Source organism: Osmia bicornis, chromosome 14 (assembly GCF_907164935.1).
Source record: "Osmia bicornis bicornis chromosome 14, iOsmBic2.1, whole genome shotgun sequence".
Taxonomy (NCBI): domain Eukaryota; kingdom Metazoa; phylum Arthropoda; class Insecta; order Hymenoptera; family Megachilidae; genus Osmia; species Osmia bicornis.
Genome location: NC_060229.1, coordinates 3,403,215 through 3,420,783, shown reverse-complemented (window position 1 = coordinate 3,420,783; position 17,569 = coordinate 3,403,215). Strand labels below are relative to the sequence as shown.

General features: G+C 46.9%; 2 protein-coding genes across 4 annotated transcripts in view; one reads left to right on the top strand and one right to left on the bottom strand.

Moving 5' to 3' along the window:
* LOC114876473 overlaps positions 1-17,569 on the bottom strand; it is a 139,455-nt gene that overhangs the window by 8,696 nt on the left and 113,190 nt on the right. The gene's annotated exons all lie outside the window — the stretch shown is intronic.
* LOC114878973 (homeotic protein distal-less) overlaps positions 7,206-17,569 on the top strand; it is a 55,714-nt gene continuing 45,350 nt past the window's right edge. For 2 of the 3 annotated variants that reach the window (XM_029193382.2, XM_046288603.1), the window contains exons 1-2: positions 7,206-8,913; positions 14,393-14,634. In XM_029193382.2, the coding sequence (XP_029049215.1) occupies positions 8,430-8,913; positions 14,393-14,634 (726 nt within the window). In that variant the 5' untranslated portion in view covers positions 7,206-8,429. Of the gene's footprint in view, positions 8,929-14,392; positions 14,635-17,569 lie in introns of all 3 variants that reach the window. The other variant, XM_029193383.2, reaches the window with a different exon arrangement.

Sequence of the window (17,569 nt, the reverse complement as noted above, 5' to 3'; positions counted from 1 at the left end):
TGACTTCCCAAAGATCACAGGACTCCACGGGCCGCTTCCTGGTCACGACCTTCCGCCCGACCTTCTTCATGCTTGCCGCTAATTATTTCGGCTACCCTCTCATCGGTTCTGTTTCCATCCTTTCCACTCGAATCTCCTTTGTTCTCCATGGACTATCATTCCATAAAATTCATACCTATTTCATGTAATTTTATCGATCACTATCATGAACATCCATTGTTATATCTTTCACATTTTTTGGAGGATATAAAATTCATAACACTTATATGCTACCGTTTTCTAATTCGAATCCATCAATAGTTTCTCACGCCTACCAACTCGACGAACGGAATCGTATTTATAACGAGCGAACAGATCGAACTGGACTTTTATTAGATCACCGATAAATACTGGCCCCCAGGTTCCTCGGTGGGATATAAACGGCGTCGAAATTGGACTCGCCCATCGACTCCTAGAAGTCCCTTCTGGCATCAGACTAAAGCGAGCAAGGGCCAATTATTGCCGTTGGAGAAGGGAGAAACGCCGCAGAGATTCTGGTTAGGGTCCACCAGGATTAACCCTCCAGCCGGTACCATTTACCCTCGAGTTCCCCGCGACGAATCTTCGCGCTTCGTTCCCTTCCGCCTGCAGCGTTTTCTCTGCACTTGCTTCTGCGTGCCAATCAACGGTACCCTCAGAGATTCCACGGACCACCTGACGGAGTGACTTTATGTCTTTCGAACCGTTGTTCGTTCGAATCTCTCTCGTCTCAGGATACCTCACCGAACGTTAGAGTCGCAGAGATATTCTTGAAATGAGCACATTTTTTTTGCGAAATAAATGCCCGAACCGAAATTCAATCAGTTGGTAAGCCATCGAAAGGGCCAAGAGCCACAGTTACACCGATCTCCTCACGCAACAGAGATCTGAATCGGAGATGAACGAAGGCGGGCAACGTAAAATCGCTCGAGCTGGTGGATGGCGTGACAGCCGAAGGCCGGTTAAGCAGATGCATGGCAACGGGTTGACATCGAACGCTGCGGGCTAGCGTGGCTAGAGCCCGAGACTCTCGTGGCTCGCAGCACGCACATGCGAGCACCCTGCGCGATTCTCTGGAAAAAGGGAACGAAGCTGGGGCCACGGCTAGAGGCTCGGTCGTGCGCGAGCGCGTGCACGCACGGCCCAGCCACGCACACGGTTGCACGGGGAGGACCCCTCTACCACGACACATGGAACGGTAATGAAGGACAGAGATACGCAAGGCGGGTCTTCCTCGAGCGATCGAGGGAGCCAAGCCGACGATTCGGAGCGCGTCGTCACGCGAGAACGCGACCAGCTGACGTTCCCTCTCGCTCCTTTCCACCCTCCATTGTCCTCCCGCTTTTGCACGCGGACACCGAACCACCCTTCACGCGAAGTCACCGTACAACAACCGGATCGTGTCCGAACCTCTTCAACTTGTACCGAATTCGGTACCAAGAAGAACGGAGATGCTGTGCTGCTGGAAAGAATATTTTTCTATTTTATTTTATGTATGTTTTCGAAAATAAAAACACGTGTCGTTCATGGTAGAGGTTCTAAAGTAAAGGACAGAGTATTTTTTCAAACCTGGCTAATTTTGAATCGTCACTTCCTCTACGGAAAAGCCATTAGATTGAGAAAGGTGGTCTCCACTGTCACTCATCCAGCATGGGTCTCGTAAGATCGCCCCTGTAATTATACAGGCCGTTTCCTACTCTGTCTCCCCCACCCTTTCGTCCTTTTCTCCCCGTTCACCTTTCTCTGCCACCCGCGTTTTTTTCTCCTTCTCCTTCATCCAGATACGTGGAAAAGGAGAGAAAACCCACTCTTAAGGTGGTCGCCCGAACAATGAATGGACGGTAGAAACAAAAGGATGCCGCGTCTCATCGGCTACGTCAAAAGTGACGATCGCCAAGGGTGGGTGGGATGAAAGAACGCCACCGTAGAGGGTGTGGCGTGTTCTCTGGCTGCGTCCTTTCGATGAGAGGTTACAGGTGCCGGCGGATGTCGCTCCTTTTTCCAGATCGATCTTGTTCGAATATAACATGGGAAACATCAGGTAATAGGATCAATTTTCCAGAGGGTAGAATCGTTCGATTCAGGGAAGTTCATTCACCTTTTGCTATCTGGATTACGGGGGTCGCCATAAATTAAATCTATCTCATAAAAGAATTACAATATTAATGCTATTTAGAATTTAAAATGACATTGTTCACGCTAATACCCTACTCATCCCTTCCGCAGAATCTACCCTTTCCTTTCGAATATTTTCGAGGTTCATTCATCCCTGATTATTTGATTGCTTCAGGGATCGCCAGCGCCATGAATATAAAATAATCGAACGAGTGAAAGAGAACACCAAACAGTATTAATATTATATTAATCACGCAAGCTGGTAAGTGAAGAGGTGGAATTAAAAAAAATAAAACGATCCACACACGAGCGTTTCTATCGTGGCAGTCGACGCGTTAATTACCCTCTCATCATTCCTTCACCATATTCTCCCCTTTCTATACTCTTTGAAGGAGACACTGCAACTTCTCAACCCTTCAATTATCATAGGACATACGTTAGCCCTGATACTTTGTTCTGATTAATAGATCGTTTCAAACTATAACAAAAATGCACACATCCTGCCTAGATGATTATAACAGAAAAGGTGAGCCTATATAGGGTATAATAAATTAGACCCGCATTCCTTCCGCTTTCAGTTTTTACCTAGATCGTTCTTCCGACGACGCGTGTATGCATCGTACACGACGGTAAAAGGGTTAAAGAAGTCTCGGAGACCGCGTATCGACACACTCGCGTGACAAGGTACGCCTCATTGAATATCAGCGCGATAAGGCGTGCCACCTTCGACACCGACACGCGGTTCCGTTCGTTCCGCGGGGCGTGCGTGCTCCTCCGTCCACGTTCTTTTGTTCTTCTCGCCTCGAGATCCGCCGTAAAACGCCGCTCAACACTGTTGAATTAAACGATACTGAAATTCTAATGAGCCGGATGTTCCAGGGATCTGGTGCAGCTGATCTATAATTTCATACCCTCATACATCTGTATGCCTGCATGCACCGGCTTGTTCGTTCGCGAAATAAGAACAAGAAACGAGCGTGTACACGCGTTATATGTAGCTGGCGTTACAATAAGAATGTCAAACCTTGTAACGATCGTCGATTCGTGTCCGATTACACCGGACAGGAGGGAAGGGTGAAAGTGTCCCGAAGGGTGGGACCTGGTCCGAGCTAAATATAGGAAACGATTTTGGACGACGGGGTAATAGAGAGTGGAACACGGTCAAACACAATGTTTGCGGGCAACGCCTACTACTCGTACTCGTACCGGTTTTTACTGCCCGGGTAGTAAAGAATGAAAATTATGATCGGAGCTTGTCACTGCTCCGGGCGTCGAGAAACTCTCAAAGATCTGCCATCAAAGACGACCTACACCTTCCCAAAGCTGCTCGTTTCCTCGCGATTCCTACGCTTACGATCGCGTCGTTAACCGGCTGAAAATGTGGCTTAGATCTTTCGAACCGAACGTTCATGCGGGTATTTGAATAAATTTTAATGGATAAAGGTGTTACTTTAGGTTTCAATTAAATGTACAAAGTGATAACATGGAAATTAATACAGGTAGAACTCGTATGCTCAATCCATGGATTTTTAAAAATAATAAGTTCATCGCAAACTATCACTTTCAGTTACAACATTCCAAGCACAGCTATATAAATTCTTACGAATGGAAATGAGGAGGAATAAAAAAGAAACTATGAAACTAGAGAGGAGAGAAAGTCCTCGTTTTGCGAGATGCGAGCGCAATTACAGCGAACGATAAAAGTGTTACTTCGCGCTGTAATTTAGAAATATTTTTACGTCGTTTTGATTTGGCAGGGAAACGACAGCCGAGAAGAATAAAACTGCCACTTGGCCGTGCAATTTGTCCACCAGTTTCCACGCTGCTCCTGTTTATATTCTACTTTCCACCAGCTGCTTGCGTTTTCCCCTCTCGACGATAGAACCGTAAAATTGAACCATAAAAAAGCAAGGTGTGCTGAGAAACCTTGTGCGCCTCTTTTTTTTGCACTTCAACCCTCTGCCTACCATTGAACGACTTAAAATTATAACCATAAACGGTAACTTTAGCGAAGATAAAAATTGACCACTAATAAATTCTTGTTATTGAAACAGAATACCAAATATCAATTATCTGACAAGATTCGAGCCATGGAATTTGGGGTACGTCTCTTGGATAGTTCCGGAAAGGGGGTTGAAAAGGGGCGCTGATTAAGTCCCCAATTATCCGTCGATTCTTAGGACCAGGGTGAACTCTTTTTAAAGCAGAAAGTTTCGCATTGGCAGGAGGACCTATCGGCTTTAGGAAAGTTTTGCGGTGGCTCGTCACAAGCGAGGTCCTCTCGTCGCCTAATTGAATGGCATTTTATTTAGCACAGTTCCCCGCACTCTGGATAGCCTCCATTTACCTCAATTACGTAATTCACCGTACACAACCGACCGCGTAGCTACCCACCATGGGCATTGCATGGTGATGGCTATACCGATGCCGATGCTGATGGTGTTGGTGGTGGTGGCCAACTGATGACACGTGTTTGCGCTACCGCCGCCGTGCAATTAGCCCCCCAATGTAATTTCGCGTTGTAAGAGCGTGCCACGCTCTTTTGGCCTAGTACCGTAGCTGAGGGCGCATCGGTTATACCCCGGTATTATCAACAGGGAAGTGATTTTCATCGGAAGACGTAGAAAAATTCGATTTTAAACACCTTACCGCCGGCAGTTCATTCAATTATTTTAGTATCCGATTACATTGATTCATGGAACAAATTTGTTTAAAGGACCCGCTGATTAAAATCTGTGTGTTTTCATCTCCTTCCTGGTCTTTTTCTTAACATGGAAATCATTTTCCTACGGTTTCCATTTGTCCGCTATTGTGTAATTAATCTCACGTGCCTGGATGACCGTATTGGGAATAAATATTCGTGTAATTGAAGCATCGAGTAGGTGTGCGCTGCTGGAACGTGATGCAATGTTAATGAACGGTGTATTATCCGGCAACTGGTATCATTGCAGACGATACCCGCAGTCAGGACGGTAATTGTGTTCAACGATGCTGATTAGGCGTAATTATCATTCGGTTGAAGAAATGTCCCCGTGTTACTGTCGCGACGACAATGCGACAGACTCTACTTTGTTTCCACTACCGATTCATCCACTTCATTTTGATTTTTCGTGCGTTTAATCCGACAGATAGATCCCCAACACCATTATTTCATTCAAGTGCCATTTTTCTGAATAATCACAATTATATCATATCTTACTACATCACGTGTTAAAATTATTATCAATGACTTGAACGTGGCAAACAATGCGCCTCGCTGAAAGAGGATAATGAAAAATTGCCGAGGGAGAGAAACTGTGAATTAAAAAAAAAAAGAAAGAAAGAGGAAAAATAAAGTCCATTCTGGGAAGACGATTAGGAACGATCAGATAAGGGTCTCGACCGCGAGGAACGTGTAGTTTCCTGGTTGCTCGAAGACTCTCGGCTTAATTAGACGTTTGCTGTCGTCCTGATTTTGTCAGCTTTACTCTCACCACGTAACCGGGGCCAATAACGCTGATCCGAGCCGCGATCAAACATCGATCATATCGAGTACGCTAACTAAATATTTGAAGATGACGCGATATCAACTTGCTCATCACAATTGCCGCGATAAAAACACGAGCCACTACTGTTAATAACGTGGAAGCTTCTTTATATGGGCGAAAGGATTACGAAATTCGTCCCTTCGGGGGATTACACGGAGATAATACGAGGAACGTGGTTTCAATCGTAAACACAGAAGTTGCTCGATCGTGGCACGAAATTGCAGGGAAAGGACAATTATTTGCATTAAATTAATTGTACGGGGGAGGGGAGACGTGGGCGAAGCAACCACGCTTTTGATTATCCGCGAAAGAGATCTGATCCTTTTCTTCTACCTTCACCTGTCTACCATGCTGCATTCATGCAGATATGATCAGCAGAAAGTATGTGATTGGTTATGAAATTTGCCTTCTCCATAAATTTATATTTCGGCTCCTCATTATTGATTTTCACAAAGGAGCAATTCTGTTTGTTTAAAGCATCCTCGTTTAATCGAGGTTCGTTCTATAGATTACGTAATGAAAAATTATTGTTTTCGAATCTTCAAAAAGTGGATCCAAGCAATTAGCAGGAAAGTTGCGTGCACACGAGGACGGAAAAACGTGTCGTCCGGACCGCTCCACCTCCATCTACCAGCGGTCCACTCCTTTCGCGGTGAGTTAATGGGCGGAGCCAAGGACGTTGCAGCCAAACTGTCACGATGACGTTTGAACGTCTTTCATTGCGATATATCTCCTTGATTTCTCGTTTGGATAACGCGAATACTCTAAATCACTATCTACTTGCCCAGAAACGTGTTGTACCAAATGCCTTCACAAGTGGGGTACATCCCACTCTCCATTTTCCAATTCAAAATATGATCAACAACAGCTGAAAACTTCCAGAACGAAGTCCACCGATGTGCAGTAAAATACATTAAAGATAAATATGAGAACGAAAGAAGAAACTTTATAGAGTAAAGATACTCCAATTTCAGCAAATGAAACAAAGACTCCAGGCATCCAGTCTGAGGCAACGAAATCCACTCGCGTCCCAGATGTCAGCGTCGCCCTCAACCCTCGACTCTCCTCGAATTCGCGGTCGATAGGGAACGGGGGAGTCTCGAAGCTGTTGAATTTCTGCGCTCTATGCATACAAGCGATGCTCGTCGAGCGTGGTCTCTGGCTTTCTTGCCGAGGTATACCCCCGACGGAGTCAGTCAGGAGTAGTGGCAGCGTAGTGCGCGTACGACGAACGAAAAGGGTCCTCGGACAGGTAAAGAAAACACCTTTACGAGCAGTGCCTCGAGGGCGTCGGGCGAACGGAGGGAGTGGACTGAAAAGGCGACGTCCCACTTGGACACCATAATGGCCTCCGTGCGGCGAATGAGTCGGTTCGACGTCACAGCCTAGCGGTGGGGATGAGCTCGGCGAGCCAATGAGGGGGCGCAATAACGGCTGGGGAAGGCGTGGCCTTGAGTGGCGCCACCGCGGCGGCTTTCGGAAACCGTGCACCGGGCTCCGGGGAGAGGCTCCGGCTTCATTATGTATCATTATACCGGTCCGCGCCGCGCGGTGTGCACTGCAGTTACTGGGCCAGGCGCGCGTGTGTGCTTTTCTCTCTTCTTCGTCGTCATCGTCGTCGTCGTCATCTTCTTCTTCTTCTTCTTCCTTTCCACGCTGGCCGGCGAATCGTCGCGACCGTTCACGTCGGCACCACGATGATCATCGGCGAATAATCACGGCGACGCGCGTGGAAAAAGTCACTTGCTGGCTGCTGTTCAGCGAGCGTGCGCGCGCGCGCACGCGTGTGTCATCGGCAACGTACAATTAAATCACGGCTACGCAATTCGCGCGAGTGTACTGTCACGGCCCAGTCGTATCAGCAGATTACTGGTTCCCGTCGGAGAAGCTGGACCGACCGGGTGATCCGGCAGTCCAACCGTTGCTCATCGGACCACGTTCGCGTACATCCGATCGTTGCCGCGATATCTCCCCCCGGTGGTGCACATCGCGTAATCGCGTGTCGAAAGTGACGTACGATCAGTGATCGAGAGGCTGGAGCAACACGCGCTCCGTCGCGCAGTGGAAGGTATCAGTATGTTGATGTCCAGTCGGTTCGGTCCCGAGGAACGATTCGTTCGATGTAAATCGGTAACGAGCTGACGTGAACAACGCTCGTGCAGTGACGTACGACATCGGTTGTGTACGACTGTTGTGTGTCTGTTCGAAAAGCACAGCCTTTGGATTGAATCTACCAGCTAAAAAGCTTGCGCGGGTGAAGTGATCAGTGGACCCAACAGCCGAACAGACTCAGACTTCCCGCGCGAAATCTCAAGACAGTGGATATGTGAACTATAACACCCTAGTGACAATCCGAACGTCTCGTTCTTTCCAACGTGACAGTGAAACTTGATACCAAATTAGCCCCGGATCGATCACAACAATCAGCGGCTGATTGTGAGTAGCCGAAGGAACGGCCAGGGATTATCTTGAACCAATGTCTACCCCTTCAGCCAGCGAGTTAACTTTGTTACCATAATTGAGGTGACCAGTTGGTTCGCGTGGAACAGAAGCCCCAAGATTCGGGCCCCATACGGTGTTCGCGCGACGGCGGCGGCGACGACGTCGTCGGCGAGTTTGTCCGCGAGAACGGTAGGCTGTGGCGGCGGCATCGACGTCGCGACTAAGGTGGAGCGTCCGGGCAGCACGACGACGCTCAACTTCACGGACCTGGGGAGCCCATTCGGGGCGGGCGACCCCTGTCCGTCTAGTACCCCGACCCCGAATAGTATGTCGGGAGGCGGTGGACCGTCTGGTGGTGGCGGTGGTGGAGGTGGCGGTGGTGCAGGTGCAGGAGGCGGTGGTTCCGACATGGAACAACATCTTCATCACACGGGTTTGGGTTCGGTGACACCTGGACCACCCGGTGGTAACGGTGGTGACAGTACGACGTCTAGTACCCCAGTTTCTCAAAGTGGCAAGTCGGCGTTCATCGAGTTGCAACACAATAATCTGTACAATCCCGCCAGTCTTCGTGGTGGTTATCCCGGCGGACACAATGTGCCCGGTGCTCATCAGTTCTCGCATCAAGTTGGCGCGCTAGGTCATCAAACGTCCGGACCAGGCAGCGGGAATCAACAACACGCGGAGGCAGGATTCCCCAGTCCTAGGTCCGCGCTAGCCGGATATCCGTTCCCACCCATGCACCAGCACAACGCCTACGGATATCACCTGGGATCGTACGCGCCCCAATGCCCCTCGCCGCCCAAGGACGGTGAGTACCCCAACTGTATGTATCCGCAGCCATTTTTATTCCTAATATTATATTAGATATAATTAACCCGGTTCCTCATCCCCTGGAAATCATTGTAACACCGTTCCCAATGTGTGGTGCTACGTTTCTTGGTCTCGATACGATGCAGGGAAGAATTGGGAAGTTTGGTCGGTGTTCCTGTGCATGGAAGTGGTGTTTCAGTGATTTCGTGGAACGAGGGACCGTCGAAGGGCTTACAGTGAAAATCAGTGCATTGTCTTTCGAGTGGAATCACTGCAAGCCCTTCGTAGCATTAGTTAGATAAACGAGAACGGTATTTCCACTTGATTCGCGCCTAAATAAAATATAAAAAAATTAAAAGATCCATTGTGTTAGCGGTTAAACCCTGTGGTGATGTCTAGAAATGTAGCGTAAACGATCCTGTGGATAATAAGCATTATCCATTTTGAAATTCAGAAGAAATTCCATTATTGCATAAAGCACATTGGTACTTAAAGTACCCTATCCTCCAGCAAGTTCCCAGCCAAAATACATTACCCAAAGGTATCTTCAGCTTACGAAATCCTAATTTGTCAGCAATTACGTATATAAAAAAGTTGTTCGATATTATTCGCCGAAGTGGCCCTCTCGTTGGGAGGTCGGATCATCGTGAACACATCACGGTGCGTGAACGCGTGGCCATCAGGCGCCGAGTCGAAGTCGTAAACCTCTTGTTCGTCGTTTGTATGTTGATTTCGCCGCTGGTGGAAGGAGCGGAGTGGTCGAAAAAGAAAAAAGGAAGGAAAACGGAAGAGAGAATCTGGAGTAGCAGGTAGTGGTCGGTCGACGGCCTGCCGTTCGACGGGCACAATAACGCCGAGAAGCGGAATAAGATATACGGCTAGGAAAAAGAATCCTCTTGGGATCCGAAAAAGTCCCGCAAAGCGGCTAACGAACGAAACAAAAAGCCTCCTGGCCTGAATGAGAACAGAACTCGCGGTCCTCCCCGTGTCCTCGAACTGTTCTCCTAGATATTCAAACCTCCGGATACGCAACTGTTCTTCAGTCTTTTCAACATCCTCTTCGTCGTTCCCTTGAAATCTCCACGGAGCGACGCAATCGCGACGCGGATATTTTTTCCTCTCGGCTAAAAGTCGCGAGTCAGCTAATTACGCCTCTGGATTACTAGACACTTTTGCCTTGATGTTCTCGATCGACGAAAGAAACGTTTCAGTATTGATCCACCACTTGCTGACCTCGTCACTACGACGTCTGATGATGAATATTATACTTGGCCGTTAGAATTGACGATTCAACCGCATCTAATATTCGCTCTGCTTTGCTGAAATCGAGCATCCGTTTCCTTGATGAAGCTGTCAGTCTCCGCGTCCTTAAGAACCGATAATAGCTTCAGGTTATCCGGAATACGAAGAATATGGAGAGAATTTTAATAGAAACTGAATGATTGTTCATGAAATATACGGTTGGGTTAAAATTGACTGATGTTAATTAATTAATTAAAAGAAACATACCTAGGTATCTCGAGGAACAGGCTATAGGATCGCTGGCTGTCTTAGCTAAGCAGCAACCCCATGCAACCCCTTCTTTCCTCGTAAATGAATAATGACCGTTGTTCTTCTTCCTTTCCACCTGTCCTTCGTTCCCTGAATATCCACGATATCCGTTGTTTTATTATGGAAACCCATCGCAAAGACTTTCACCCTTTCGCTTCGGATCCACCCCCTTCGCGTAGTTCGAAGCACAAGTACATCGGTTATAGGTAATCTCGAATCGACAGTTCCGTCGAAATTACTAGGAAAAAGGATAAATTCCCGATGATACAATCCACGGAAGGGTTCGTCCCTCGCGAGAGTTTTTCCTCAACCCCTTAAGAATCCAAAGGGCTGAACTCTCGACAATTTTTCCCCCCTTTCTCGCGTATCGTCGCTCTTTCCTTTCGTTCGAAAAGTTGTAAATGCTCGACCATCGAGAATAATACCAGTGATTGCGTTGTCTCGCGAATAGTCCAGTCTCTGAAATGGTAGACATCGCAACCACGATTTCAAGAAAACGTCCAGATTATGGGTCATTTTCTCTCGTTAGGATGACCGTTTCTTTGGGGTCGAGTTCTAAGAACAGCCTGGACAACTGTGATCAGTTTTTTTTCTCAAGTAAAAATTGGATTAACCAATCGGAAGATTTCGAAAGGGGTGAATCTATATTGTTTCGATCATACTCGACGGGGAGTCTTTTGAACGCGTTCGCGATCGTTTCATCGATGAATGGCCACGTGCCACTACGTGGTTATCGATTGCTCGTGATTCTCTCGCGTCAATGAGTAGCTGTACCATTTTTTCGAACCACGATCAGCTTGTCTTCCGCGTCGCGAGTCGAGATTCGCCGCAATTGTTCCGTGTTTAATTAGTGAACGCGAATTTATCGTGGTCCGATCGTCGGTGTGATTAATCGTTTACAAGTGGCTCGTTTGCGCGTGTGACAAATTGCGAGAGCCGGCTGGTGGTCAATGTTGTCCGTAAGCGAGGCTGATGGAGACGATTGAATTAATTAAATAACAAATATCGTATTAGGAATCGCGATCGAGCTAATTACCCAGCTGCACGCTATTGTTTGCGCATCCTCCTCAGGCTACGAACTACTACCTTTCCGTCGTTCCTATTTGCTGTACTTTCTGATCTCCGATAAAATATTGTTCAAGTTAAATATTGGTTATTTAATAATTGAACAGACAAACAGCTGTAGTTAAAAAATTATCTAAATCATGTGTCTTTTGAATTATTCTAAATACCCTTGTTATAGTGCTGTATTACTTATTTAAGGACACCTTTTTCTTTATAATTACACTAATTCACTTTGGTCTAAAAATGGATGATTAAATGTTAATAAGTAACAAGTTACTTTTATCACAATGAACTATCATTAATGATATAAAAGGAGCAGTTAAAACTTTCATAAGCTAGAATATTTATACTGTTAGATAGCTATAATTAGATATCTTAATTCGTTTCTATCATCAAATTAACACCTCTTCGGTGGCATCATTTACTCTTACTGTCAACTAATTATCAGAGTTAACGTCGTAGTCGGCAAACTTCAAAAATAATATACGTATTCATTTCTTTTAAAATATGCGCTCCGAATGATGTATATTTACAACAGTTTGAATAATTGACGTTATGTTTAAAATATGAAGTCATTTAAAAACCAAATTTTTACTCCATTTGAATTTAAAAACTATCTACACTTCATGAAATAAATTTTTAAGGAAATTTATGCAATATGTGGACTGAGCTGCAACTGTGTAACCATAAGATTGATGCGAAATTGTCTTTTACTGTCTGTTAACTATATTTTACCGTCTTTCGCTGTTAAAGTCTTTTGAGATATTGCTTGCTGGTTTACACCTAAGGTATAGCGCGAACGAAGACGATCTCGTATCGTATCGTGTACACAAGCGACCCAGTATCCACCACACGATTTCACACTCGACGATGCGCAAACACAGCGGCTCCCTCAGGTGGTAGCGTGTATCAGCGACCAATCTCGTGGTCACGACAAATGAACCAGCCATTAACATCAGCCCTGTTCAGCCTGCCTCGTTGCCTTGTCATCGGCGAGTCGAGTCGCGGCCAGTAAACCTCCGAACGAAGAATCCAATTAGCGTTAAGGCTACCTTAGCCGAACTCGACATTAGTCACCGGGGACCCGACAGCAACTAGGCACCGGTCAAATTAATCCGGAACGGTTCAAAGACAATAAGGACCTCCGAGTGCTGTCCGTGCTTCGGGGCCCTGATGGATTAGGTATTAAACGGTTGTTTTCACAAGGATTAGGAACACCGACCTGGAACACGCCTAGATCAAATCTTCAAACCGGGCTGCTTGCTACTCGGGATGATGGTGGCAACGATGGAGGAGCTTCGAGGATTTGCGTGGAAGTCGTGTTTTCTTCAGGATAGATGGGGTAGAGAAAAGAAGGGTTAGAAATGGTCGCGCAAAGTCTAATTCTTCTTCCTTCTTCGTTTAACTCACAGAACATCGAGTACGAACAAGGGAATTATTTCTGTAATCAGTACACGAAATCTGGTTGCGTTAATCGTCCCGCAATTCCAAAAATTAGAGCGTTCTTTCGCGTTCGATCGAGGGTGCATTAATCGAGGAGCAGGCGAATGTAGGGCAACGAATTGGTAGTTGAAGAGCGATTATTGTCGTCCAGTAATCTCGCGGAGGCTGTACGTAAAGTCGAGTACACGCGTCCAACAAGGAGTCGTGAACGCACGACCGTTCGCAAATGACCCGTGCGAATTACGGCAAAGTGGTGGTTTCGAAGCGATGGAGCAGTTTTCAGCGAGCGTTTTGCATACGCCGCCGCCGCGATAATGACTTCGAGCTTTCGCAGGCGATGGAGAGAAAAAATGTGTCGTAAAATGCGGCTCCTTCCACCATGATTTTTACTATAATAGTTTCTTCGTTGAGAAAAAAATTCTAATGTCAAATATATTGCAGTCCCTTCTATAAAAATTCATTTGCATAAAAAATAAGCATCCGTTTAATTACGCGATTTCGTAGCGTCCCTGTCTACCAGTGTCACCTCCTAACTGCGAAAAAATGATCAGCTTATCGTCCATTTTTACGCGCGATCGAAGTACCTCGTGCCATTTCGCGATCGATCTTAAAACTCGTTGATCCGCGGGTCAACGTTGCACGCCCCGGTTCGCGGTGACACGACCTGGTAATAAATCATTAGAATCGTAACGCGTATGCACGTAAGCATGTCCGGCCGTTCACCATAAATTAAGTTAATTAATAGTCACGGTTATTATCGCGCAGGAAAAAGGTTCTGCGGCCAGTCCGGTGTTACGTTACCCGGTTAATTCTAAGTCTCGTCGACATCTCACTCGACTTTACCATCCACCTTAGCCAATTTACCATCAAGTTTCTCACGGGCACGATATTTCAGGGAATTATTTAAAAGTGACAATGCGGGCGTATCGCGCGTATTGTTTAGATTTTTAAACGACTTAAGTTACGATCAAGGATCCACACTGGTCCCCGTATTACGCTACATTCTAATTAGGGTATAAACATAATGGCGCGATCGTACGTACGATAACGTTAGCGGGGCTCTGGTTCGATGCGTTTATTTAGTCGGTAATTAATTTATAGCAATTCTTTATAATTAATTACACTCGGTTAGCAGTGCGATATAATTTGACCGCGATAACGATCTAGCTCCGGACAAATTATCCTGAGATTAAGTGTCGAGCGACGGTGGTTGGGTCAATTGTGACCTAGTCGAATGTAACGAGTGCAATTGCGTATTTACCATCGAACGGGTTGATGGATTAATTTATCACCGGATTAGGATAGTTAAATTGATTTTCTTATATTTCGTTTCGAATTCAGTTCGGTATCTAGGTTTCTGTTAAATTTCTCTTTAGTTCGTACGCCACCGGTGAAGGGATCCTGAAAGTTGATGTTAGGGTGGTGCATGTTCGCAGACCTCTCGCCATTGGGTGACAAGGGTGGCAGCCTGGTGGACGAACTGGGCGGCGGTGGAGGTGGTTCCCTGAGGAACGGCAAGGGTAAGAAGATGAGGAAACCACGGACGATCTATAGCAGCTTGCAATTGCAACAGCTCAACAGGCGGTTCCAGAGGACGCAGTACCTAGCGCTACCGGAAAGAGCCGAATTAGCGGCGAGTCTTGGATTGACGCAAACGCAGGTCAGTTTCTTTTCTACGTATCTTCCTCTTTTCTCGTCTCTCGTGTTGCTCGATCGATTCTCTCCCACGGAAGCAACAACCCACGCACCACGTTCTCACGTGCGCGTACGTCGCACGGATGATGTACGCTACACGCGAATCGACGTACACACCTTCTTTCGTGACTTATCGTGTCCGGAGTTGGATATATTTTCGCGTTATCTTCGCAATGATTTTTATGGAGGGAGGAGTACATTGAAAAATAGACATTTTTAGACAATAATAACTTACGTAGAGATTGTTTACGCGAAACTGTGGCGAAACGTTCGCGAAAAATCGTCGTGTTTCACGTTCAACCCCCGTGGTTCCACGAGGAGATCCTGTTGCACGGACAGTGGAGCGTAACAGGAGCCTGAATGGACGGCATCTGTCAGCATTATCGGCACAAATGACTTTACTAAATCACCGATCCGCCACGCCCTGGACATCGGGGATAGGGTTGCCGTAGTGTCCACTGCGTCAACAGAGGGAGAATACACTGGAAGGGTTAACGAGACGGTCATAAATATTCCCGGCCGCGAAGTTTTTCAGCTTTTTCGCGCGACGATCGACAGACTTTCCGCCAATTATCCAGCCTGGTTTCCAATTAACGATTTATTAGGCGCACCGGGGAGGATCGTGGTCAAAAGCTAATTGGAGCTGGTCTCCTCGAAGCCATGAATTTCTCGCGGATAGTCCCACGGTTTCCAATTAACGATTTATTAGATCGCGATCGTGACTCGGAGCTAATTGAAGCGAACCTTCTCCGCACCACCAATCTTTCTTCGACTCTTCTCGCGTCGACTATCGTGCGCCTTTTTTCAATTATTTTTGTGAGAATTCCGCAGCCCGAACCTTTGCCTACCGAATCGTAATTTAAAAATAAAATTGTTCGATAAGCAATCGAATTTCTTTTAAAAATCTGGAAAAATTATTCGCTAGAGTTGAACCGCAAGATTGAAGACGTCAAATGGCTAAACATTTTCTCATAGGTAGGCGCACCGTGATACGTAACTGGATATCGCGTAATCACGGGATAACTGGCTTGCTGATGCCGTCGCAGGGGGTCCCGGACCGGATAATTTCATTAGTCCAAGCTCTGCGGGAGTTACTCCCCTCTCTCATTCAGAAAATCGAGCTCGACGCGATCTGATGAGCAATCGCGTCAGGTTGTTTTTGAAATAACACCGGAAAGAGCATTCCGACGATGATTTGTAAAGAAAATTCGAAATCGTTATACTTAAATCACAATACCTTTCTGAAAGGGGTAGTTTTGTAAACCTGAATCTTCTCCAATACCAAATACTTAGAAAACACAGCCGCCAGCGTCGGTATCCGCGAGGCGTCCCGCGATCGGTGCATCTCTTCAGGGTGCACCGTGTATAATCAGTAATCGGCCAATCGAGGCGTCCGAGCAAGCGCCTCTGCTCGCTCCGTTGGTCCTGCTACCGTCGCATCGGGTTTCTTGTCATCGCCAGCAACATGGCGCCTACTAGCCTTCGCTGCTCTTCCATCTTCCCTTCGTTGCTCTGTTCTCCTCCCTCTCCTCCTCCTCCGGCTTCGTACCCGCGCCTTTCTCTGGCTTCTTGCCGGTGGTGTTCGACTTCGCCACGGGAAGAAGAGCGAGGAGAGAAGACGGGTAGAGGATCGAGAAGTGAGGCCACGCATCTCTTTTTCTTCGGGGCTTCAATTTGAAGACGTGGTAGCTCGTTCGTGCTGCCGCTTCGCATCGGGGAGAGACGGAGGAGAGAAGGTCGACAAGGATGGAGTTACTTGTACACGCGAAGTACACACGGCCAACGGCTAACCCGTGTACATGCACGAGGATAGACACGTAGGCAAGGATATACATAGGTACCAACACGAATGTCTGCGTTCCTGCCACGTACCTTGGGCGTGGTGGTTCCTTTTTCTTCGTCTTCGCCGACCAACGTGGCCGATCTCTCCTCATTGGCCCTGGGAATGCCAACGCGTCGAAACGAGATTCGAAAGTCGCGTACAGGCGGGAAGCGGCACGCCAAGCGAATTCGAAATCTGAATCCTCTCTAGACATGGTACCCCCGAGGCCGAGGGTGAACTCTTCGACGTCTCTCGTCAGCATCGAAACGGCCGTGGATCTTATACACTTTGTTGTCAATTATTGAAACGGAGGCAAGCGGTACCTGAGGCTGTCGGTATCGATACTCCACCTCATCGATCCACCGAACTACCCTCCAGGGATAAGATAATGCCGTCACTCGACGGGCGATGTACGAAACGATCGATCGTTAGCGCAACGCCTTAGCTGGACAGTTTAAAGATTTGAAATTTTTGTTGGAAAGCGAATAGAATTGTTTATAGTTCTCGCGTTTCACAAGAACAAAATGGAAGTCTGGATGAGAAACCTTTCGCACGATCAGTCGAATCGATTCAGAGATAAGGTAGTAGAGATTGTACTCTTGGATAGATCTTCGATTCCTTTCTCTCTGCACTCTATGGAAAATGGAAAAACTGCTCTCGTTGCAATTTTCTTTTTAATCTGCTACCGGTGTGCCAACACCGGATTACTTGCGAAACATTGTCGTAGCAGATCCGCGAATAAGCACGCGTACACGCGTCTCTCCGCCCTGTATCCACCACCTTTCCCTCGCTTTCCGCTCATTTATCTGCGTCCATTTATCTGCCTATCACTGGCGTCGCCCGTGCACATGCCGCCGGTGCTACCTCGTCGAGGCTTTCGACCCGTTATCGAAGCGGATCGCTCGGATAACTCGATTTCTCGCCACGGAACAATGAATCGGTTAATTAATGATCCCTTGCTACGGATATCGCGGATGAATCGGGAACGATACCAAGGAAATATTATCTCTCTCTTGTCATACATGGATTTCTCGGTCGATCCTATGAACTTTGTCCGTGAATTTTATCCCCTAAGCTT